We start from the raw sequence: 27,333 nt of genomic DNA on the forward strand, positions 1-27,333 counted from the left end.
AACCTGTAACACTATTACTTCAAATATGTCCAGTTCTGTAGATGGTGTTCGTACTGTTGCTAGTAATACACGATGTAGGCAATCCACTGGTTGGAATGCCCACTCTCCCCCACTCCTTGATTGGGGTTTACTGATACTCAATATTACGTGCTTATGGGTAATAGTGTGCATGAATAAAAGCGGTTCTACTACATAATCACTTTTGTGAATTTCGTGCAGGCATAAATCAAGCCATCTGTGCATATAAGTCAGAAGTACATTTGCAGATTGCTTAGTGAGTCGGGTCTAATACTTAAGAGCTGCATGTGAGTTGAGAAGAAAGAATGGCTTGCAGCTTGTTTCTTTGTTGTGTGATGTTGTGCAATAAGTAGTGTGCCGCTGTGTGATTCACTAGTGCCTACGATAAATTGTCTTAGTGACACACGCGAACATTTCTAGCGCGTGAGGTGCATTGGAATGATTGGCAACTCCCTGCTTTACTTTTGTTCTTCTAATTAACATAATTGCAAGTTTCCTTCCATCCGTTGTAATTGAAGGGTAATTTTCAACAAGAAGAAACAAACATTTGCAGAATATTACCTCACCAGACCTTATTTTCGCATTGTTTGACACCGCTTTCTGACTGCTTGCTTTTCCTGAAACAAATCATTCAACTCGTTATTGGCCGAGCACAAAGTTTGGCACTCGTTTTACCCAAACTTGTTTTTGAATGTGTGTCATATATTTCAGGACTGGGTACCCATGTAGAAACAATGGTATAGGGTACCAAGTCCTGACTGGAAATCAACCCTAGTAAAATGTCAGTCCAGCCACACACTGCAGGAGACCATGGGGGTCATGGCTGCATTATAGCCTGTAGTCCAAAGAGGTACAATGGCCAGTCAGGCCCTAGCAGTCATCAACCTTTATCATACTGCTTAAATTCCGAAGCTGTGACTTTGGGTGAATAGTCGAGTTTTCCAAATGCTTTCAGAACTTCAATGGTTTCTCCCTTATTGCATCTTCATTAGTAGATTGGCCTGAAGGTGATCACCAGAATGTCCTAGCCTCATTGGTGCAAATGGTCATCAAAACTATTTCTTGAGATTATTTAAGGCTACAGACCGCAGACAGTTCATTTCGACCCTCTTGAAGGGTGGTCAGGTGTTGTGAATTTCTCGGTGTGCAACGCATAAAGGTTGTGAACTTGATTGGGTAGATCGCTCGTGCAGGCAAGTGAGAACTGGAGAAATAAAGTGTCCTGTCATATGAATACTTTTTGAAAGTCAAGGATTTGTATTCTGCACATTTTGCAGACTCTGAATCGTTTTTTGAGGCATGTTCAAGTAAGGTATTGTGTAACATTGAGAAAACTGCAACTGAGGGCTTTAAGAGATTGTGTCCAAAATGTAATCTACATCCCACAAACCTTTGGTGATAAATAAACAAATAAAACTGTTTTTTATCCTACTGCATAGAGGCATGGAACCAGAGCTGGCCATCACAGATGCCAGAGGGCTGAGCTCTAGAATAAATACATTCTAAGAGAAAAGAGGATGTTTATATCAGCCCACAATCAATTGTGGCTGGTTCAGATTTAAACATACACCCTTTTATAATGTGTTTAGTTATCTCATGGAGATTAATCAAGTTTAGTCTCGAAATTATAATGTATTCGTTTATTTGAAATTACTACAGAACTTTGTTTTATAAAAGTAAAAAATCTCAATAAAGTAGAATCTAAAAATATTAAATGTCCGCTTCTGTTCCCGTAAGACAACCGATGCCCTTCAACATTGGAAGCTGGCAAATGAGCTAATAATATGCATACGCTTACTCTACATGCATTTCTGTTTCTATTCCTTTATCAACTGTGTGATTGCCAGTAAGTTTCCGGGCGCTGAATAGATTGCAACCTTCTGCAACTACAATCCATTATTTAGCTAAACAAACCCTACATGCGCTCCTGGGTGCATATTGTTCATCAGAGGAGCAACACTGATCACATTCCTGTCCATGGACTATTGCTAGTCTTAAAATAATCATAAAGATGATGGTCTATAAATCACTGAAGTCGGAAATTAGGTGTCTGTTCAGCAACATTTGCTGAGAATGGCAAATTTGATATGGGTAGGCGACGTCTTTAATAAGTGGATCATCGCTGCCTGTTTCAGTTCCTTTGGGGCTAAATTTACTTGAAACTAAAAGTTGCTAATATTTTCAAAGTAAGTGGAATTTTATTAGGGACTTCGTTTTAGAAATCTTGCTAGACAGACATTATTCCTGGAGCCTGAATACTGGCTGCCTTGTAACAGAGTATTCTTGACTGGAATCTTAAATTGTTGAAATCTAACTAAAGTTGTGTTCAATCTTGTAAAGGTGTCTTTCCAAAAGTATTTGGTAATCTTCTCCTCTTAGAGTAGTTTTTAGGTGTCGGCCTAGCGTACACTGCGCAGCAGTGTCGCGCAGCCAGAGTCCTTTTCTCTAGGGTTTTGAAAATGGACCTGGAAATTCCACGTAGCTCGTGCGTGGTTTTCCCTAGGTCCATTTTCATTGGCCTTTGTGTATTTTTAAAACAGAACACGCAATAGGCCATGGGCGGTCACGTAGCTCTGTCCATGGCCTATTGGTGTCTGTTACGCGCCCCCAAAGGCCATATGTCTTTAATTATCGTGCCGACACGGGCGCTGTGACATCACCATCGAACAAGCTTACTGCTGGTGCAGTCTTCAAGCTACAGCAGGACAATCAATACGGATTACGGATACGGATACAATCAATACGGATTTCTTACCAAGAAACAAGATGAGGTCAGAACTCATTAAAAACACTATTATTATAGATTGAAAACATCTAAGAAGAGACGCTGCAGCTTGGAAAGGAGCCATGCAGAAAGCAGATAGGCCTCATTTAATGCGGGCAGGCTTGGACATGACCTGGCACACACCCCCGCCCCTCCCTGGATGAAAATTGATACAGCTTCTCACTTGTTTTTTTTTTTTTGCTCCGGTGTTCTTGTTGACGTGCTTGCCTGCTGCTGGCTTGGGGGCGTGTCCTGGTGTGCAGGGATGCTGTGTCTTCTCGGCTGCTGCCTTAAGTTGTGAACGGGTGTGCCTGTGGGGTCGGACGCTGCATGGGTCTCTTCCGGTGTGCTTGTTCCCTGTGGCCTGTGGTGCAGCTGCGTTGGGTCAGTGTTTCCTGCAGTATGCCTACCACGTCTAAGGGTGTTTGGGCTCCGTAGCATTCTGCTACCGGTTATCATGCTGTTTTTCTCAGGCGCCATGTTTCCTGTAGTCCGGCCCGCCTGTTTGCAGTGGGGCAGTGTGTGGGGGTAGGTTTGGCATCCCACGGTTTGCTGTGCACCTGGGTGGATGCAGTGGGGGGTTTTGGTGCGTGCCCCATGTTGCCGTGTGATGACATTACTGGCGTGCATTATGAAATAGCAAGCGTTCCTTATGGGCAGTGATGAAATTACGTGCATACACTATGATGACATTATGTGCGTGCATCATGGTGTCTGTAGTAATTACATGTGTTCATTATATGATGTAGTTACGAGTGTGCAATAGGCCAGTGATGACGTTACAGGATCTTCGCCTGTGGTCACTGATGGCCCGTCCTCACTTTACAGCAACCAGTAATGATTCACGTACTTGTGGGTCACTCACGTTACCCCTTCATCCCTCTTGCAGTTATGTTTATGATGCTGCATTGTTTGTGCCGGGTTGGAAGTTACCGGCTTCCGGGTGTGTGGCAGGACGTTCCAGAGAAGTCCGATTCAGGTGAGGTACTTGCACACAGACATCTCGTTTATGAATCTATTTCTGGGAGACCCAGCAGATTTGGTTATTTGTAAAACACGATAGTAGCCTGGTTATACTTCTATAATACAAAAAGGCAATTGTTCTCAGCTTCAAAGCACTAAGCTTAAAATATATTCATGAGAAATAACACCGTTGCAGCAGGTTTTCTGGTGCTTAAAGTGCTGTTCATTGAGATTTTCTGTATTTTTAGTATAGTTGAAATCAAGCAGCGGCCAGAATTTCCATTGTATACGTTGGCAGATGCATTTTGGTGATTACATTTTATCATCACAAATAGCGAGAAGTGCATATCATCTGGACTTTCAATTCTTTCTCCCATCTAGTCTCTAATTTTGGTCAAGAAAGACGCTTGGCAGCTTCCTGAAACCGAAATCTCATTCTGTTCAATATAGTGTAAGATGTGTGTCCCTTTGCGGCTTCTAGATTACAGGCAGCTTGGTGGTACGTATACACATTATTCCTGTTTTGAAAGCAGGACAAAATGTCGTAAAATAGTAATTTAGCAGCCCACCATATCGCAGCTGGTAAGTGTCAACGTTTTAAATATATGTGTTCTATTCACTGCTTTGAGTAGGATGACAATGGTGAGTGGTCTCTAAGGGGGAGGTGCCAAGAGTTCAGGCCCCTTTATAAAAGGTGGGCCAAATACCTGTGAAATAGAATACTATGCCTCACAAATTCATACACGGGGCTTTTGATCATAACAATAACTGGGATCAGTAAGCACCACACTGTGTAGCAGTTTGTATGGCAACTTTACCCTGGGCCATAAGGAATAATGCTTGTGACTGTAGCCTGATATTTCTGGCTTCTATTCTTCCACTGCTTGCTTTCCAACCATTACTTTTTTCTTTACTGTTAACCATGCCACTCTGTGTTGATCTTTGTTGCTCGTGTGCTTTTTCCTACCCCATTCTGGTTGCCCTCCTGTACTTCCCTGTGTTGCTTTCTCGCCTGTGTGCTTCTCCCCCCCACGCCATGTTGCTGTCTTGCTTGTTGCTCCTCCATACCAACGTTGCCGTCCGTGTTGCTTCCCCTTGTCCTCCTCTGTTGCCCTTTGAATTTCCTCCTCACCCCTGTACTTCCCCGTTTGCTTCTTGCCGGTATGCTTCTCTCCCGCCCGTTCTACATTGGTCTCTTGCCATTTCTTCTCCTTCACTCACATGTGCCCCAGGCCTCCCATGTTGCTTCCGCTCTCCTGTGTTGCTTCCCCCAACTACTACTTAAAAACAAGCATTTGTCAATCCAATCTGTCTTGCATTTGTGAAAGTTCGAGCTATTTGCGTTTGTAAATTATATTGTTTTGGACTTATGTTTTTTGCTTGTAGTGGAGTGGATGTATGTTGTTTGTTATTTGTAGAAGTACTGTATACTGATGCATGGAGTACCAAGTTTGAGCTATTGGTATTGTAAATGACAAGGCCTTTTATTCATTTTTTTAAAAACCTGCAATCGGCGCATAAACACGCACTTTGAACGTAAAGTCCTTGCTTACAATGAGCAAGGCTGGCAGTAAAAGAGACTGCCAGCCTTGCTTCTCATAATCATGGACTATAAGTACAAAGTGCTTGTTTACACACTGAAGCAAATGAATAAAAAACATTGTGTTTCTGTCTCTCGGTGCACATCTGTCTTGGTGTGCGTGTCTCTATCTGCGTGTATTTTTCTGTGTGTGCGTCTCTATCTCTGTGTGTGCGTCTCTATATGTGCATTTGTCAATGTAAGTACGTCTCTACTCTGTGTGTGCATCTTTGTTTCTATGTGTGTCTCTGTCTGTGTGTGTGTCTCTATACGTGTGTCAGTCTCTATGTGTGCGTGACTGTCTGTGCGTCTCTGTGTGTATGTTTCCATGTGCGTGCCTGTCTCTCATGCCACATCATTTCACTACACAAATACACTCCACACCACACAATTTCACACCACACAATTTCACGCCCCACAGTTCCACAACTAACAATTCCAATCCAACCCACATGATTCCACTACACACCACATGCATACACTCTGTAACACATGGCTAAAAGACATTGCCATTTACAATGCCATTAGCTCTAACTCAAATAAACACAAGACCTATTGCATTTCCAATGCTTGTTTCTATTATGACATCCACATGAAAGTTTTGACTTCAATTTAAGTTCCATGTGGCCTTTCTTAATACTAAAAATCCCTCTCCACACAAAATACATCGAAGAAATATTTGTTCCTTCAATAATACCATGAGATTTCAAAGTTCCAGATTTACCTAGTCTTATAAAATTGGTGAACGTACATAAAATAATTATTTATAAAAATATACAATTGATTTTCAAAAATCAAATTTGTGGCGGAGTTACTTTAACTAAGGAATAATAAATAATAAGCAGTTCAAAATGTGCTTAAAGAAATTATATGAATCTGTAAATTAATGTGAATATATTTTTTATTATGTTTATTATGAGTATTTATTGATTTCTTTATTGTCTATATCAGAAATAAAAAAACTTTAAAAACCGGTTTACAAAAAAAAGAACACTACTGAACATTATTTTACTCCGTATTATCCTTCTGAGGAAAAATATACATGAATTTGCAGCATGAGATTCTTGCCTGAATTTAAAAGTGGCCTCAATTGCTTTCTACTAGTCGTGATTGACTTGGCTCAGTTCTTTTCAGGGGCATAACCATTTTTATGTCTCGCTAGAGCCAGTGAATACGCTGGTCTGGCGACACATTTAGTAAGCGGGTTTTTAAACTGCTACCAAAGCCTTTTGCCGGCCACAAGCTTGCTCTTATGTGCACAAGCGCGTGCGCCTCGCTCCACCTCTCCAATATTCTGTTGCTGATCTCTCTCACTTTCGCGTCCACGCGCACACATCTCCCGTTCGCGCCCGCACATTTAGTTTACACAATCATTACCGGCTTGTTGGTTTTAGGCAGTCCACCAACGAAGAGTTTCTGCCCATTGTTTTAAAATCTTGTCACTATGTGTTTCCTCACAACTGAACTACCTTTTAATACGTGAAAAATACATGCAACTTTATAATTGGTAAACAACATTTTCACATTACTATTTATGATAAAGTTGAACGTAATTGTTTTTGTTTACCACACAATAAAAAGGCATCTTCGGAGCTCTAATGAAAATAGAACATTGGTCACAAAGATCAGAGTTCCCGGGTGGTGTTAGGAATGGACTCTAATATTGCTATTAGGAATTGTCTTTATCTCCTGGCTACAGTTTCACAGCTGTAAAAAGAGGGAAGCAAGACACAAACCATGTGTGAAGTAAACTCTTTTTTGTTAAATATGTCTTGAGAGCCTCACCCGCATAGCTGCTCCATGATAAAAGTAAAACTAGGCAGCCTTGATATTTGGCAACCCTGACTTTTGGCTGCACCAGTAGCAGGCTCCTAAGAAATATTTTAGGCCCCTGCGCTTGTTTTTCATCCAAACTTTTTTTGTCCAGGCTTATGTTGAACTTTCTGCCGAGCCCTCACCACCCTTCCCTTTGCTCCACTCGTTTTAGTTGCATTTTTAAATGGAGCAAACTCGGCCAGAAGGTATTGAAGCTTTTTATATGCGCACCAGTTACATTTTGCTAGGCCATATTCATTTGTTTGTTAGGCTTTGTGAGATGATGTGATTTGTCCAGGATCACATGATGTTGAGCCGTCGCCAAGACTCTAACCACAGTAGGCAGCTCTGCTCGTTACGATACATCTTCTCCTTGCAGGAGAGTGTTGCTTTACTTTGTGGTGGGCACCCCTCCCTACTTTTCTTTTTTTGCATGTTTATATTTTACTATTATTTCTGCCGGAGAGAACACATGTGCTGGTCGGTGTGCTGTGTAGTCTACGGGAAGGGATGTGGTGCATTTCGGTCCACAGCATACATGTACTGTACTGCAATGCACTTACTTGTTTTTGTACTTAAGTTCATTGATACTGGGATGGTTTAACTAGTAGATGTTGTTGCCAGATTTATAGTACTTGAATTACCCGCCGCAGAAGGGTGTAAGGATTCAGTGTGCCTTCCCAGGGTTAGACCCCATAACCAGCTTTTGGACCCATGGAGAGTCTTGCAGTATTATGATATATTGATTACCCAAAAATGTACCTTTATTGGAACAGACATTCTTGTCTTGAAATGAACAGGAAGCTATATATCATCCGTCTCTTGTCTCACAGATCCTAAGATGGAGTGATATCTTATCCACCCCTGCAAACAACATATTGTCCAACTAATTGATGATGAATTTGTTGAGGTCTAGAAGAAATTTTTTACTTCATGTTATCTAGCCAAGATATATTTAGTATAAATTGTTACTTTTGTGTGCCAAGCACCATCCCATTAAACTTACTTAAAGAATAATCAATGTTATAAACCATATAAATCTCTTTCAGATACATTTTATCCAAATTTGGTCTGATTATTTCAATTTCGCTGGATAATAGCGTAGTATCGAGTAGGGACGCTATAGTGCACCAAACTCAAGATTGGGTACCTGGTAATAAAACAAAAGGTCGTAAGGACCCTATTTAATAAATCTGAAGTCCTACGTTATATAAATCACAGGTTTCTTCTCACTTTATTTGGAGGTATTATCTGGACCATGGGAGTACATTTTCAATAGTTTTTATCGAATTTAATCGTGTCAATGTTTTCAATTAACTGGATTTGGACATAATATCGAGTTATTACTCTGTGATTCGAAAGAGGAGAGAAAAGCATTGGAACAATATAAATTGTCTCTATACAGACTGTTAATCTTATTGTCAAAAGAAACAGAAATATTTACTATATATTGTCCAGGGATACTAAAGACTGAGAGCACATGCTCCCTACATAATTATCTCAATAGGCTCCTTGTGGTGCATACTACTTAAATATAATTACAAATTTTTCATTTAAAGATTGTCCACTACATGGCCATCTTATTAGGCATATACAAAAAACTGTTCAGGAGACTTAATATTGCTCTTATCTCTTAATTACTGTACGTATAATACGCCTCTGCATAAAATCCGAGGACATCGAAAGCGCGTATTTTAAAACGGCATCTATGTATAGGGCAGTTGGATGACAAAATTCCCTCACGTCACCAGATGGTCTGAACTTTACAAAAATATGGCGGCCCTCGTATACTGCCGAACGCACTGGATCCCTGTATATATAAAACAGGCAACTTCAAAACTATTGCAGACGGCGTGAGTTTGAGATGCCCATAAATTACTAGACTGAAAATTAACAAAAATAAAAAAAATAAAAAAAAATCATAAGATGTAAATGCCATCTTTTGATGTCTAGATGTTTATAAAAAAACACCTTAATATAGTACCCCTATAGCGTCGATCTCTGACACATTGTTTTCAAAATAATTTACTCAAATCATTTAACAGTTGCCCCACATTTCCTTACTCCCGTCGCCTTGTTTAAATGAATATATAAAATCCTTTAAACTGTTGATAATAGAACCGGAGAAAGTTAATCGGTTCCAGATGAAAAAATATCCTAATGATAATACTAAAACCAATCTACCCTAAGATATTGCCAGTTCCACAGAATTATCATGGATGGAACCTAATAACAAGATATTAGTCCAACCTTAATAAAAAAGGTAAATTAGCATACAGAGGTATGTAGGGAACATACATCCAATGTAAAGGTGAACCATTTACAGATGCATATATGTTATCCTTTCTCATTCCTCTATATTATTTAAACCCCTTTTGTGGGTATTGAATTCTGACATGTGGTATTGTTCTCTTCTTTTCCTTTTTGTTTCTGTATCTTAATATTTCCATACATAAGACATTCCCTTTCACTTCTTACCCTTGAGCTCATCAGCTCACCTGGTTGGAACCGTGATCTGTTAGTAGCCTTCTAGCAGACTGCCTGTTTGCCTGATTCTTCACTTATGAAAAGCATTATCTTTACATACAATAATGTTATTTCTTTCTAGTCTTGCATCCTCAGATTGCATGCTATTTCAGAAATGATCCTCTGTATCCCAAAAATTTAGCATGAACAACCCACTGACCTTTACTTAAAACTTGTCATTGTTGCCTCTCTTTTTTCCTTCCAAATTGCCTTCTCTTTCCCTCCCATAGTAAGTGCTATATAAATACAATTACAATTGCAAAAAGAGACCATTATGCATAAAAAATTCCGAAAATGAGTTCTAAGGGAGCTATATTCAGTTATGCAAGGGACAGTCACAATAGCATTGTGTGCATTTGCTATATTCATCCTTTTTTAGGTCAAATATAGACCAGTGATTCATTTGTAAAACAAAAAGAAGTGCAGCCCATGGTTTTTCCTTGGTGCTTGCTGCTGATGCTGGATGCTGGGTTGCCAAATGCCAAGCATAACGAGCCTTGATTCCATCCACTTCCTGATTTTTTTATCTCACTCTTGTAGGTTCTTTTTCACGCTTGTTGCCTCCACTAGTAACTGAGTTTCTATCTTTCTCTTCCTCCTTCTTTCTCCTTCTTTCTCCCCCTTCTCTGTTTCTGTCTTGCTGTAGTTCAAATTCTGATGATGAAAAACACATCCTGATCCCTGAAAATGAGTGTTTGTACCCGCCACCTGCACACACTAAGCACTGGTTGTGCCCTACATTTTCCGGATGGGAATGCCTTTCTTTAATCTCCTTTCTAGGACTTCACAGCACCTCCTTTGATCTCCACTTGTGATGCAACTGTAAATACCAGCTGTAGTCACCAGACTCGGTCCCCTGTGTGGTTGCCATGCCACCTTCTTGGCAGACAACCAGAATGACTCTTCTCTGGCACTGTAATTATCCTCCTTGTGAACGGCAAACATTGGTTTCTCTTTGTTATGCCTTTATTGATGGAAGTTATATGTTTGATGTCTGTTCCCTAGACTTCTTTTAAATCTAGATGTCTGCATTTGAAAGCGCCCAACACAGGAAAATTCGCCCATTGCACCATGTTTTGTGAGAATTATCAATGTTGAATGTTTCAGAATGGCACTTTTTATTGGGAAATCGTGTATGTCTAATCGAAAAAAACTCTTAAGATTTGAGTAAGGGTTTCGTTTGTATTGCGTGCAGAATATAATTTACACACAAAATGTATTTCAACTACTGAAATGCATTTGTGTTTAAATCACCTTGTTGAATGGTAGTCCTAATTGGCTCGTTAATGGATGTGACTGATTGAATAGGGATTACCAGCTGCACTGGACCACTGTGGATGAGGAGTGTTTCGTCCTGGCATTATCCCTGCCAAAAATACCTATAAAGACCCTATGAAATTCCGACATAACATTCGGGAATCAGCACTACAACACCACTTCCCAAGTTATTCCCTATTCAGATGCAAAACTGGGAATGACCTGTTGAAGTGTGGTGAAAATTGTGTAGTAATGGTAACTTTTCACCTAGTATTACTGTGTCCCCAGCACCAGACCACTTGTGATTGGACCCATAGTATTATACAAAATTCATTTTTTTCTATAAAAAATGTTTTTAGTGCATTTTTGTAACAATAAATAAGTATTAGTGATTAGGGGAGTGGATGTAGCCTGATGGCTGGAGTGGTCAACGTCGAAGCTGGGGAAACAGGTTCGAATCTCGGCAACAACGCTCAACATCCTGTGATTCTGGGCAAATCACTTAATCTCCCTCTTCCTAACAAAAATTAATGTATTCTTGTGTAACAAAACTGGTGCTATGTAAATCGCTCTGATACCCGATATCTTCGGGTCAGTTTGCGTTATATAAACCTAGAGGTAAGTACGTCAATCGCTGACTCAGTGTCGCAAACCCTTGCATGGCTCAATAATGTGTATTATTGAAAATACAAGATAGACAGATATGTACATACTGAGATGCTTGTGCATTCCCACATGTGCATGTTACTAGTTATGCATCACTGAGCTGGAAGTCAGCACACCATACACCCCACATTTTACAATACACAAAATGTTCCAAAGATAACAGTGCCTGCCCCTGGAAAGATAGTGTTATACAAAATTCTTAACTCACTTTGCCTAATGCATTGAGTACTACTGAATGTTGTGCTGTAGTCTGCATGAGTTTACGTTTTCTACAATATGAAGTTACTTAAAAATACGACCTTAACTGATGTATTTAAGTACTTTGGATACTGGTTCATAGTGCATGCACATGGTGTAATCAGCATTGTTGTTGGGATGTATGACAGAACCATGCATGCCCTTCCACGCACGCCATCACAACGTGGTCATACAACTCTAGCGTCTTTACCATGCATGCCTTTACCATGTTACAATGCATATGCCTTTACCACAAAAATAACATTATTTTACAGGTAAGCATTAACCGTTTATATGTTTATATAAAGGGTTAGACTTATCTGTGAAATAATGAAATTTGTGTTGTAAAGACTTACATGCCACCCAAAAACCCATACCCACTCTAAATCCTAAAAATAACCTTGTCAATCACAAACCCGCACCAAACCCTAAAAATACACTTGCTACCAAAAAAACCCTACCCACCCTCAAACCTAAAAAGCCTTTGCCACCTAAAAATACCCTTGCAACCCAAATACACATACCCACCCTCAAATTACCCTTGCCACCCAAAAACCCAAACCTAACTTAAACTCTAAAAATACCCTTGAAAGAAAAAATCGCATACCCACCCTACCCTAAGAACGCCCTCTCCACCCAATAATCCATACCATCCCCACACTCTAAAACAAACTTTGCCTAATATATATATCACAACACACAGTCCTCTAAAATAAGAAGGAGGGTCTGCATTACAACGTGGGGATACTCCATACACTTTTTTAATAACAACCTGCAGCATTCAGGACACGTTTCGGCTTTTGCCATTAGCTTTATAAACTTAAGGGAGCACTGTGCTTGATTTATATATATATATATATATATATATATATATATATATATATATATATATATATATCCCAAGATTTTCTCCACGTTTCAAGAAGAAATGCAGGACACCCAGAGCTTTTGTGAAGGTATTTTATTCACAGCAGACGGACAAGGTCTGTCCGTCTGCTGTGAATAAAATACCTTCACAAAAGCTCTGGGTGTCCTGCATTTCTTCTTGAAACGTGGAGAAAATCTTGGGATATACATTTCGTGCCTGCCGGTGGCCTGGCGGGACCGCCCTGTGACAGCCGTTCTTGTTTACCGGCATTTGAGGAGAGAAAATATATATATATATATATATATATATATATATATATATATATATATATATATATATATATATATATATATATATATATATATATATATATATAATATGTTCCAACAAAACCTCCTAGCTTTGAAGCAGCACTCCACAGGAAACAGTTCATCCGAACCTTTATTTGAACAAGAAGCGATTCAACAGACTTGTAATTAAAGTCCCTGACGCGTTTCAGTGCACACGTGCACCTTAATCATAGGGTGGGCACGTTGTAACAACAGGACTAGATTGCCACGTAATTTTCCCCATTTGCATGTTTTTCTCCAGTGAAAAGCATGCTGGACGCGGTAGTCCAGATTCTTCCCCCCTGGTGGGGTCCATTGTTAAAAGCTAATTCTAGTCTGCCAATGTTGAAATCCATTTTCTTTACAGCCCTCCAGTGGGCCCCAGGTCTGTTCAATCGCCTCAAAAATGTTGAAATTTCCTGCGCTGGAACAAGCTGTGATCGTCACAGCCACACAGACCTTCTTTCAGTGTTGATGGCGGTGCTTACTTCCACGGCTGGAGCAGCCGTGTATAACATGTTCCAAACAAGACTCCTAACGTTGAAGCAGCACTCCACAGGAAACTGTTCATCAGAACCTTTATTTGAACAAGAAGAGATTCAACAGACGTGTAATTAAAGTCCCTGACGCGTTTCAGTTCACACCTGCACCTTAATCATAGGGTGGGCACGTTGTAACAACAGGACTGGATTGCCCCGTAATTTTCCCCATTTGCATGTTTTTCTCCAGTGAAAAACATGCTGGGACCAGTAGTCCAGATTCTTCTCCCCTGGTCGGGTCCGTTGTTAAAACATATTTATAGTCTCCCAATGTTGAAATCCATTTTCTTTTCAGCCCACCAGTGTGCCCCAGGTCTGTTCAATCACCTCAAAAATGTTGACATTTCCTGTGCTAGAACAAGCTGTGATCGTCACTGCCACACAGACCTTATTTCAGTGTTGATGGCACTGCTTACTTCCACGGCTGGAGCAGCCGTGTATAACATGTTCCAAACAAGCCTACTAGCTTTGAAGCAGCACTCCACAGGAAACTGTTCATCTGAAACTTTATTTGAACAAGAAGCAATTCAACAGACTTGTAATTAAAATCCCTGCCACGTTTTAGTGCACACCTGCACCTTAATCATATAGTGGGCATGTTGTAAGAACAGGACTGGATTGCCACGTAATTTTCCAGGGGTGAAACGTAAAAGGACTTTGTGATGGCAAGTGTGAACCGCTGCTGCCAGGGACCCGACAACAAGAAAGTTGCAGACTATACAAGTCTGAGATGCCCGACCATCTGCGGTTCATCCACGGAATTCCTGTGAAAGGCACCTTGCAGTCGGCGAGGGAGACGTGAACAGGGAGAAAAATTAATGGGATTTGTTGACAAGGGGCATAACGGAGAAAAACCAAACATACATAATCAGGAATTCTACCTTACATTGAACAAATTGAGTACCATGAGGTATTGTGGGACTTTGAGTTCTTCATGTTTGCCGAATAATTCCCGGAAGACGGAGAGGCCGCTTTGAGATTGGTCCACGATCCCGCCAATAAATGCGAATAAAACAAACCACACATACCTGCGCACGTTGAATCAATTGGGTGCATTGAGGAAGGCCGATGCCGAAAATGCATTTTGGAATAACTAATTGAGAGATTGCCCCGTGTGTGCTCCCGTATCTTCAGTTGTTGTGTAACAAGTGAGGGACACCCCCGCTTTGGAGGCACCTGCCTAGTGTTCCGCTACCAGGGGTGAAAAAAGGAGAATATATATATATATATATATATATATATATATATATATATATATATATATATATATATATATACACGTGATTTCAATTAAAACCATGTGATAATGCTTATGCTCTTGTTACCCGTAGTAATGTTCCACTATCTTGACATGTGCCCTTATTTATACTTTTTAGGTCTCGCGCCTAGTGGTGCACTGCACAGCAGTGTTCGCGCAGCACGAGACATTTAGTGAGGGAAACACGGGGAATCTGAGCTGACCTAGGAATCGCACACTGTCAGGAAGGCCAGATGAATCCACAGGAGTCGACGCTTAGTCCCAACGCCCCTCTGCCTCAGAAGTCACCCAACACTGCAATGTCAAGATAACCGCTAAAACAGAAGGGAAAAGGGAAGTGGATAAAATAACAAAAGAGAAGAGAGGCTGCCCTCGAGAGATGAAGAACACTCTTCGTATTGGTCTTCGGGGTCTTCTGTTATAACCTGTAAGGAAATCCTATTTAATTTCAAGCAGCTTATTTTACATGCAAGTCATTTATTACACTAGCAAATCGCTTACCCTTAGACCACAGGCAATTGCTTCTCTCTTATTAATTTTCAACTGAACTCGGGTTTCAATTAACCTATGTAAAACACAGTATCATTAGCTATCAAGAATATTTTACGGAAATTGTTTAGTGTGACTCTATGATTGATCTTATATAAAATGTACCTGGCAGAGTTGGGATGCGTTCTGTAACAAAGTCCATTTAAAGTAGCATTCCGTAGCTTGACAACAAAAAGTATATAGCGTTCCAGGAAAAACACGATACCCTAGCTATGAGTAAACTATAGAAGAAAGAAAACAGCTTCCGGCATATCAGTTCAGTCACTTGATAACGCCTCGACTTAAAGACGCAAGACGCGTCAAAAGCAGTTCATTTACAGTCTAGAATGAGGCTTGAAGAATCTTACTTCATGTCCCTCGTTGCGCATGCGAATGTAGAACCTTTTCGGATGAAAACTGAAGATTTCTCTGGAAAACTCGGAACTCCGGAACTTCACTCTGTCTTTGTGGACGATTCCAGTTGAAGTGCGCAGTTCGTTATCAGAACGCGCGCCTCACCAGCTGCATTGGTTGTGAGCGAAGAAACACTAGACCGGCAACTTTTCATTCTGCCGCGTCCCGTGCCTTCAGCCATGTTTACGCTGCTATTTTGGAGTTCAATTAAACACCGCTTAAGGAAAATTATTGGAACCACATGACGTCTTTTCCAACGTGAGTGTTTACATTGCGTCTGACCTCCTGACATGATTTTTGGGGTTTTCCCACTATTTTGACTAGTGGCTAGGCAAGTCTTGACACACACGCTTGTGTGTGTGCATTTCCTTTTCAGCTACCCCACTGGCCTTAGCGTGCTTTTTTTAATGAAAGACTGCACGCTATTGGCCAAAGGCGGGCCCATTGCACCGCCTGTGGCCTTTTAGTGTCTATTACGCGCTTGGTGGGCACCAATAGGCCGTCACGTGGTTTCAATTACCGTGCCCAGACACGGGCGCGATACTTGAAACCGAAACCAGGGTTCGTTTTTCTTTACTTTTGTTATAAGCGTGGCACACACGCTTTACTTTTAATGTTATAAGTAAAGCGCGGGTGCTGCGATTATACCAAAGGTAAAGAAATAGAAAAAAACATATATTTCTTACTTTTGGTATAATCGCAGCACCCGTGCTTTACTTATAACATTAAAAGTAAAGCGCAGGTGCTGTGATTATACCAAAGGTAAAGAAATAGATGTTTTTTTCTCTTTCTTTACTTTTGGTATAATTGCGGCACCCGCGCTTTACTTTTAATGTTATAAGTAAAGCGCGGGTGCCGCGCTTATACCAAAGGTAAAGAAATAGAAAAAAACATCTATTTCTTACTTTTGGTATAATCGCGGCACCCGCGCTTTACTTATAACATTAAAAGTAAAGCGCGGGTGCCGCGATTATTCCAAAGGTATAGAAATAGATTTTTTTTTCTCCATTTCTTTACTTTTGGTATAATCGCGGCACCTGAATAGGTCTCACATTACTGAAAGTTTGAGCTATTGCCGTTGCATTATTGTTTGCAACAGCAATAGCTCAAACTTTTAGCAATGCGAGACCTATTACATTGCAAATGCTTGTTATAACAAGGAACTGGCAATTTATATATATATATATATATATATATATATATATATATATATATATATATATATATATACAAACCTTTGCTGACAATCCACCTACAACACACTCATAGCATCATCCTCTTGTATTTCATTATCTTTGATTAGTAAAGATGGTGGAATTCAAAATTGGGACCATCAGTTTTGTACAAATCCGTATCTTCCTAGGTCTGAAGATGTTGACCCTGTGGTGTACACTATACGTCTTGGTTCCAGGTGCTCGAGTCTAGTTAAAAAATTACTTCAATTTCCATGTAAATCACTTAAGTCCTCAACACCACATGCTTAAAAGTAGGTGGTAAGTGATGTAGGGGCTTATTATGTTTGCCATGGGAGAATAGACTCTAGACAGTGGCGTAGCCAGGCGTTTTGCCGCCTGTGGCTGTCCTAGTGTTTGAAATTCATGCCACCCAGGGTTGACCCACCCCACTCCCCGGTTGTTACGCCACTGATGCTAGAACAATTTTCAGAATAGGGGTGCAGCCATCAGTGTTACACCACTTCAGACATAGGGGATGGGAAAGATCAAAAAGTCACACAAACAACACTTGTCGCAAATGAACCTCTTCTATTTAGCAAAAGAGTGGTAAGTGTGTGTTTTGTAGTCAGTGGCGCATGTTGGAGCACACTATTATAGCGCACTGTCATTTACATATAATACATTTTCTTTGAAATGGCCACTAAATTTGCACAGACAGTTTTACTGATAAAACTGTATAGCACACTAAAAATAATGTGTGGGCATCAAGTTTTAGAAAATGTTTATCATTTGCATATCACAAAGTCGATTGACTTGATTTGTTTTGATCCTTTTAAAACATTTGCTTCCATCGCGCTTCAGAAACACAAATAATGTGCTACATTCGTGATTTCCCAACTGCTGGTATGTTTCGAAAAATTGTGCAGATCATCTACAGCCATTTAATATTTGTTGTGTGGTCAAATTTTTTTAACATCATCCAGCCTTTCGTTTCACAATTCCTGCACCCAAGCATGCTTGTCAGATGGTTTACTTTGCAAAATTCTCTCACTTTGCAGTCTGAGAAAGAAAAATAAACTGCTATCTCCATGTTAAAAGAGTAAGTAGCAATTTGTTAGAAGGCATAGCTTGACCTTTGTCCTTGATAGCACAGCAAATGGGACAAGATAAAAACACATTTTAAAGGCATCTGTATTTGTTGTTCACCTTCTGAACTCCAGCATGCTGCAGCATCCCTCGCACTCCCAGGAGGGACGGCAGAGTTTCTTATTAGGGGTAGCTTTTTCTGCTCTCCCCTATGCTGAAGTATGAGAGTGGGTGGGGGTTGGGCACAGCAGCTGCCTGCAGCCCACGCGGCTCCTCGCATGTCTGCAGGTCCTGTGTCTCAGGGTCGGGAAGGATAAAGTCTGGAGTTTAAGGATTGGATAATTCTGGCCCAGGGGCACCGGCAATCTGGGAGTTCCCCTCAAGGGGAATCCCGTCCCTGACAACTGGCAATAAGAGCGTGAAATGTATTCTTCAGGGCTGGAAAATACATGCGTTGTTTATGCCGCGTAGTTGAGGATGTAAAGATTGGAAACCTTTTCTCCTTCTTGGCACGGTTTGGTCTGTTCCGATGGGTTATGGTGAGTGTTGGAAATCATGACTTCAGCACCGGTCTGTGGTTTGTTAAAGTAAACCTAATCCTTTCCATAACACCGCCATATAATGTGTGCCTGTCCGAGCAATAACTCCCAGGTGATAAGAAGAAATGCCTGTTTGTCTAGACTGCCGACACTGGTTGCTCGGTGAGAGTTGTGTGTGTGTTTGTGTGGAGCGGGAGAGTGTGGCCTGGCAAGACACAGTGAGAAATACAAACAAGACTAGGGACTGGGAAGGGTGCACAACAGAGAAATAAAGGCTCTTTATTGAAAATGTAGGCAAAGAGTGATTCAGAGAATAGATTATCTGTGATCCTCATGGCTAGGTATGTATTATTGGGGCACCTAAAATCTTAGTTCAGCTCCTTGTGTTTTTTTCCATTTGACAGTGACGAACGAAGAGCCTCATTCTTAAAAAAAGTTGTACATCTTCACCGCAGTTTCAGTACCTCATAAGGGAGATTAAAGAATTATTGTATATTCTTAAAAAAGTTGTCAGGTTATGCCAGGAAACCTGCACCCATCTCAGCCTTTCAGGGGTAATTGTTCAGGGATCCATGTGTAATTCTGGAAAGGGGCCCCCTATCCTAATTGGGCGATGGTAATATCTGGCATTTACAGACCTTAAAAATAGCAGAAATGCGTATAAAGCAATATATAAAGATAGCTTTTATTAATATTATGTCAAGTCAAGTCAAGTTAAACTTTATTTCGGCCGCTAGGGCCATAAAAGTACAGAAATATAAAATCACAGAGATAAAATTCGCTAAAAAGAATAATCACTTTCAGTTGCAAATCCACCTATTACAAATACCTTTCAATAACAAAGTTCTCCCACTGTTACCAAATAACACAATTGGGCCACAGCTGTCTTCACACACTGCTAATATCAGTTAAAAACTTGAGAGATAAAATCATTAAAAGTATGCTTAAAAATTACAAATATAAGGAGGTATTGGTGGGACATAAAACCACTGCCATATAACCAAAAGAAACCTTTAAACTTCCTACAACCCTGTCTGCCCAGATTGAGTCTTAATATTATGAATTAATAGCTACAGACGTGTACATTGTGGGTGTTTCACAAACTTCCAGAGCGTTCTTGCCCTGGAAAAACCATTAGGAATGTTACTAACACAGAAACGTCTGCATGAGTAAATCCTTTTACAGGGGTTAAAACAGCGATTTTGAATTACAAAAGTCTTTTGCTTCTTATGAAAGAAGCTATTAGCATGTGTGAGTTAAAAGTAGTCTTGTAAGTAGCTTTGTGAGCAGCACCTTTCGTTAAGTTTTCGTTATTTATGGTGTCATTGCACTGCAGATATATTATCAGAAGGAAATGATTTGTAATGCAGAAGTAGTATAGCACAATAGATTTGAAAATAGTGCTTTTTGCAGAACAATATACTACCATTTCTTGTGCTGATTTGCAATTCACAAGTATCTGCTAATATTTAGCAAATTCACAACCTAGAGAAATTAACGAGATACAATTTGGCATAAAAGCATACTTTTTCTGATGCAACTGTTAATATTGTGACAGTTAATGTCCAAAATATTTATATATGTGTGAGAAAGTGGATTATTAGTTTGGGTGGGTGTGTGACCTTGCCAAGAATAAGGGCACTAATATGTATAGGGTACATTTAGATTGCTTTAATTTAAACCTTAGCTCAGCCCTCTGTAGCTGTGAAGCATTTACCAGCTCCAAAGCAATTAATACTTTTCCGGGCTAAAGTCACGGGTCCGGTTGTCCGCCATGGAGTGCTGGCCGGATGCAGGGACTTGAGTTGCCCCAGTCAAGCTTTTACCTTTGCACTTTTCTGGTTATTGTTTTCGTCAGCTGCGACTCCTGCAGCTTGGATCCGGTGATGAGCGTCATAGTGGAAGTCCAGCGATCTGGTATGAGCCATGGTTCTCGACAGGAAGTCTAAGGCTTTCAGCAAACATGCTAAACTTTTTAGCCAGTTCATCCTGCAGTCCAGGTACCTGCGACGCTTCAACGACGATCAGGAGCTGAGTAGCGGTAGTGTGGTAGCCCTGGGTTCCTTTAAAAAAAATTGTTATCTTTGAGCTCTAGGCTTACAAGTTGTAGTTGATTTGCACTCTAGCACTGGTCAAGGGTCCATGCCCTGGGAGGCACCCCTTTTGTATTAGGACTTGATTTCCCAAAATGTACCAATGGGATGCAGGGCAATTCCGGTTGGAAATGGTCAGCTGGGTTCTTGCAGATCAGATGCAGGACGTCGTTAGCTTTTGTATTTCTGGAGCTCAACACAAAGGCTAGCCGACTAATTATTGGAGTAAACTCTCTGATCCTTGGCACAAGTGGGGGCAGGTCCGTCCTCTGCGGTCTCTCTCCACGACTTTAACAATAGGAGCAGTTCTCTCTTTGAAGTACTGTCTCCAACGAGTGCAGTCCTCCTTGATGCAGCCTTTTTTCTGAGGTCCACAGGTTTAGCAGGTGCAATCCTCATTATGTTATTTCCGATTCCAATTTGTTCTGAGGCTGCCACCCAGGGATGCCTCCTTTATGCCAGTTTCACGTTTGTTGGATGGGAGGACACCCTAACCGAGGAGGATACAATTCCCAGGGGCAACCACATCCATCTCTTGCATCACTTCCTGGGTGATTGGCACTAAACAACACCAAAGTGCATCTCTCTGCCCAAATCCGAGATATCAGAATCTTCCTTCCTTGGATCAGAACTATGGGTACACCCCTGAGATGTGTCCAGTATAAGAGCAGCTTCTTCTGGAAACTGGTTATGCAGCAGTTTCCTTCTCTGGCAGAGATGCCAACTTGTCTAACTAGACAAAGGGGAGGGCAGGACAAAGTATGACTTTCATTTTCATATGATAGGCATCTGCCCCGTTGAAGCTGGGACATCTATGGCAAAAGCCATCTGTCTCATCTGGGGGCACAGCCCTCTGGCCATCCTGTCGGGAGAAGGTCACACCTCATCCCCCAAACAGGCCCATTGTTCCTTTGTCCAGTGAGCCATTCACGTCTCCTGGCACGAGCACAGCATGCTGTCTCAGTTTACTGCTGTTGTTAAACTGAAACAGCTTCTACAACCTTCGGGCAAAAAAGTGGAGACTTTCTAAAGTTACCTTTGAAATAATAACTACTTTCAATCTGACTTTAGCAATATATTGGATTTAATGTAACAATTCATTTGAAATCTTGAAGAACTACTTTTGGTATTCCTGAATGAGAGTTGCCACTTTATAAGTGTAGTAGCGTAACTACATATTAGTCAATGGGAATACTAGTCTTGCCCCAGCAAAAATGACAATGGTGAGTTATCACTGTAAGGACATGACATAAGATAAGCATATCCTTCTTTTTAATATCCTGCACCATGCATATAAGTGCTATCAGGGATGGTGACTTGTAAATAATAAAGATGGTTTGGATTTGGCAAAATGTTTATTTGCCAAGTTCAGTTGGCAGTTCAAAAGCAGACTGGCTAGGTTGCAGGGCAGGGCTAGAGTCATGTTTTCACTTTGTCACTCTAGTGGTGGCATAATAAATGCTGCAGGGTTCAGAGCACATGCACTGTGGCCTTGTCAGCATGGCCCAGTGCACTTCAAAGTAAAAAAACCTACAGTAGAACTAGCAAAAAGTGGGTATGATCCCGCAAAAAGAGCATGTCCTCGCAGTATGCACGTTTTACCATCCAATGTGCTCACAAGCAATGGCAATATCTGTAGAAAAAGCTCCCTCAGCCAATCAGAGGTGCCCTATGTGTTAGTCTACAGTACCACAGGACCAACTGTCCAGATATACCTAACTTTTTAACCTCTTCATGCCAAGCAAAAGCACCTCTTTAAATACAAATTCTCGAAAAAGGAAGAATGGATTTACACCAAATCACCAAAAATACGCTTTTTGTTCTAACTTCTGCCTAGCTGCTTTTCGGTGTGGGAGAGCAAAGTTTCCTATGTGAATTAACAGGAAAAATCAAAGTTTTGGGAGCGCACGTCCCGCCTTTTTCTTGTCCTCTGCTGGAGTGATCAGTGCTAAATTTCCAGAAAGCAGGTAAGGTAGATTAACTTTTTGGAGGGGAATATTTTTTCCTGATTTGTCAAACAGCACCAAAGTTATTAGGGAAACAAAAAACGCTATTCCAATAGAAACTAAGGCCTCATTATAATGACAGTGGCGACCACCACAGTGTTATAAAATATCGATATATATCCCCAGTCTTTCTCTCGCCTCCCAAAAGAAAAGCATGCATGCTTGGTCTTTGGTGATATTGTTTACAGGCACTCACACCCACACATGCACCACCCTGTGAGCGGCCTGAGTGACTTTGTTCATAGGATATATATATCAGAGAGGCAATAGCTACACTATAGTTAGGATTCCTCGAGATGGGAAGTCATCAAATTTATGCTTGCTAATAACTTTCGCCCTGTTTGATGAATCTCCACAAATCTTTGCTGACCTATTCTTCTTTCTACGTTGTCTGATGAATCAAAGTTTTGTGTGATAGTTAGGAGGGTGCAAACAAAGAGGGGGGCCCACAACACGTTGTTCCATCAATGCATTTTCCATAGACTTTTTAAACAGAAGTAGCAACAAAATGGCTGAACAGGTTTAGATGAAATTTGACAGGAATATAGATTGTCATGTGGAAAGGGTCCTTTTTAGGTCTCGCCTAGCATTGCAGTGCATGCGTTGCTCGCTCTGCGAGATCTGTTGTTGTCGAGTTGCCACTCTACTCCACTCTTTGCCACCCTACTCCACTCTTTACCACTCTACTCTACTCTTTACCACTCTACTCCACTCTGTGACACTCTACTCCACTCTGTGACACTCTACAAGTGTGAAGTGTGGCTCAGGGGTTAGAGGCGGCAGACCCGGAAGCTGAGATTGGCCTTGGACCAGGGATCAATTCCCTGCCTCGGCGGGTGTTGGGCTCAAAATTCCACAGACTCGACAATTCTCGCTCCGGTGCCTACTCGACTCACGGGTTCACACTCTGCGACTCTGGGCAATAGCTTGCTTAATCTCCACAACGGCCCCTCATGGTGGGATGCCTGGCTTTCACCTTGTGGATACCCTGCCGGGGTTATCTCACAGGGGAATACCTGGACGGGTTCCCTAAGCAAGCGCTTAGATACCGGGTCGGTGATTTGCGCTATATAAATACATGTACATTTACATTTACATTTTACAACACTCTACTCCACTCCCTGTATGCCACTCCACAACACTTTACTCCACTCTCTGTCGCACTAATCCACTGCACTCCACAAGACTCCACTACACCACACCATGCCACTTCATGGTACAACACTCTGTGCCACTCCACAAAACTCTACTCCACTCTATGCCACTTTACTCAACTCTATGACAGCCCACTTTACAACAGCCCACTCTACGACCGTCCACTCTACAACACTCTCCTCCACTCTACTCCTCCACTCTACTCAGCGAGACTGTACTCTACGACACTCTTCCTCAAACTATGCCACACCACTCTACAGAACTCTACTCCACTCTATGCCACTCTGCAGGACTCAACAACACTCTACTCACCGACACTTCACTCTATGCCACTCTAATCGACAACACTCTGCTCTACTGTAAATACAATCAGATATCACTGTAGTAGTCTATGATTAACTTATCGTCTAATATAAAGCAACCGTAAACTACATGTTTAACTACCCTTACACTTGCCATTTATTTCTAGAGTAATTACAATTTTGTACTTCTAATACCTGGAAAAATATGGTTGATATTCTTTATCTTTTGAGTTGTTTGGTTAGTTCTGAATAGAACTTTTTTTCCCTACTATTATTTGTTAAAGATTTATCCTGGAAGTTTATATTTTTTCCAAAGTCATCCTGACCAACCAACAAAAAATGTCTTAACAGTAAACAGGAGGACAAAAAAGGAAAAGAAAAGTAAGGCTGTTGGGAAGGACATTGATGAGCAATGACAAGCTATCGATGGATAGTCATGTTTCGCTCTCCTATAACAATGACAGTATGGCAGAGTAGATAGTATGTTGCAGTGCTGCCATACTGCTCTATAATTTTTCTATTCTGCGTTAACAAATGCATTGGTACCTTTGTAGCAGGAGAAGGTACTGATGGAGCCACAGATGCCGCGGGTGGTGGAGTTGCTAATGGGGTAGAAGATGTAGAAGCTGCTACTGAAAGAACAGATGTAATGGGAGGTGGTGATTGTGTTGATGATGCAGAAGAAGTTGAAGGTGTTGCAGTAGCCGACGAAGAAGCCACTGCTAATCTTACTGCTTCGGCCTCTTCTATCTCTTTCTAATGCCTTCTTTCCTCACACGCCAAACTGGAGGAATGAATTGGCTGCAGGTGTTTTCTCATTCCTGTGGTACCAAATGAGTAATGTTACAATTTCCCACATGAAATAACTTTATTGTGTAGGTTGCAGGGTACCAGTTTGGAGTTCACCTTTTCCCCTCCAGGTGGCAATAAGAAGAATCCCACCCAATGGAATCCTTCAGTTTCTTTCGCTGCTGCACCTCTTGTTCCTCCTCTTCCAGCAGGACAGGATCTTCTTCAGAAGCCCTTGTCCTTCTCCAAAAACTACAAAGTGGCTTTTGAACATTAGAGTTTCCTTCTTGGAAAAAGCACAACCTTCACCTATGAAGATAACAATAGAAATGAGCATAAGGGATATACACTTCATTCTTCCTACAAAAGAGATTTCTAAGCCAATATAATGCTGTTTTACAAAAGTGAAAGTACCGCAGTAGTATCTCAATACTATAGCGATACTCATATAGTTCACAAACACATAGTGGCTGCTTGCATGTACCGAGGGGGTGAGGCGGTTGGGACAAAAAAAAAAAGTTAAAAATAAGTTTAAAAATAATTACACTTACCTTCCTGGCACAATGTCCTCCTCGCTCGGGTCTTCTCCAGGCAGACAGGCTCCAACCATGACCCAGGAAACTGCAGTTACCAATCCTGGCACTGCTCTCGTGCAGTTTGAAAAAAGATTGGAGGGAGCAGCCTCCTTTGATGCTCCCAAGGACACTGGAGCCCTATGCTATCTCTAACCCCGTTGTCTTTGACAGCTGAGTTAGAGAGGTTTAAAATGTGCATGTCTTGCTGGCCGTCACAAGACGGCCAGCCAATGAGACATGCGCTCTTTAAACTTAGAGTGTGCTCTCCATCATTGCTTTCTGCTGCTGCCCGACTGGCACAGCAGAAATCAGAAAGCCCTGCCCTCCGCCTTGACGCTTGGCTCGGGACAGGGTTTTTGAAAAATAAATTGTAATAAATTACTTTATTACCCTTTTATTTTTCTATCTCTGGGGGCCATTTAGTTAGTGGGGCGACGCTCCTCCACCTTAACGAGGAGCTGCCCCTGCAAACACCGCCTACAGTTACTATATTAACACATATTCCATTATAAAACATAAGTAGCCATGAAACCCTGAAGCCATATTTAAAAGAAAAATATTGAATTTGGTTTATATATAATGTAAAATATTTACGAGGATTCTTCAGTACTTTCGAGGAAGCACAAGTGAAATCTAAATGATTACGCAGACTGTGCTGTCATTCATGAACTTTGACTTACCTCGAAAGTGCTGCATAATAAACAACATTATATGATTAGAAACACATTTTTTTAAAATATAAAAAACCTACAAATTCAATGAAAAATTCTAAGGCTTATGATTAATCATAGTTAGGAAGACGTAATTTATTGTTTCTATACATAACCAACTCAAATCTCACTGAGTGAAGTATAACTTGCGCCTTTCTCATGCACTGCTTATACTCCTTCATATTACATCATTTATAGCGTTTGAAATTATAACATTCATAACAAGACTCATGGCATCCTAAATGATATAATTATTTTTTAAAAAAGCGTGCATGGTAGCAGGCAAAGTTATAGTTCATTTAGTGTGGCTAGCAAGTTCAGAATACAGAGGTGTGCTACTTGTAGCGAGTTTTAGGTGGGGGTGTAAATTATAACTTAAAGTTAGAACTATAACTTTAGAATTTCTACGGTTAAATCAAATTCTTTTTTTCATTGAATATGAACATATATAAATAAGGTTCACAGTTTCCGTTTTTACTGAGTTTACAGCTAAATACAAATATGAAACAATGTGTTTCCAGTCTGTATTCATTTTAAAAGCGGTAAGCGGAAAAATGCAGAAAATTGTGCTTCTTGTGAATGACTCCCCCTGCTGTCTTGAATTGCAGACCAAAAGCTGAGGCGATAGACATCATGTGGAGTTAGAAACATGATAAGATTTCCTTATATACAGGCATACTTTAAAATATTTGTATATAGTACTTGTAGTTACCTGTGGGTATAGTGTTTTTATATATTTGGTTGCTTAATTTGCTAGAATGAGACTAGCATTCTCTCCATTTACTTTCAAAACACAAAATAAATATAGGGATATACCAATAAGATGACCCAAAAAAATATGGATAAATAAAGACGGAAATGTAAAAAAAATAATACCATAAAACCGGAAGCCCTACATATAAATAAAGTGCACTATTACTTGGGTGGGTATCCTGGCGCGGAGCAGGTGTGTGCGCCGAGCCATTCCTATTGTTGATTATTTAAACAAAAAAGTGGTTTTCATCTTCTTGTGGACTTCAAGAAGAGAGGTGGAGGCTCTGAAGTGATGAAGGAGGCTATTCCACGGTTTAGGAGCAATGTAAGAAAACGCCCATCCTCCTGATCTTGTTGTCTCTCTCTGTGGTAAGTGTGTGAGTAGAAGT

At 40.8% G+C, this 27,333-nt stretch overlaps 2 protein-coding genes across 2 annotated transcripts in view; both read left to right on the top strand.

Annotated features, from left to right (window-relative positions):
* LOC147711120 (uncharacterized) overlaps positions 1-24,877 on the top strand; it is an 84,813-nt gene extending 59,936 nt beyond the window's left edge. Inside the window, exon 3 of the mRNA XM_086919419.1 lies at positions 24,672-24,877. Within this exon, the coding sequence (XP_086775545.1) occupies positions 24,672-24,877 (206 nt within the window). The remainder of the gene's footprint in view (positions 1-24,671) is intronic.
* The window catches only part of LOC147711121 (uncharacterized), a 638,193-nt gene that overhangs the window by 13,202 nt on the left and 597,658 nt on the right, over positions 1-27,333 (top strand). The window lies entirely within an intron of this gene.

This window comes from Lissotriton vulgaris, chromosome 5 (assembly GCF_964263255.1).
Source record: "Lissotriton vulgaris chromosome 5, aLisVul1.2, whole genome shotgun sequence".
Classification (NCBI taxonomy): domain Eukaryota; kingdom Metazoa; phylum Chordata; class Amphibia; order Caudata; family Salamandridae; genus Lissotriton; species Lissotriton vulgaris.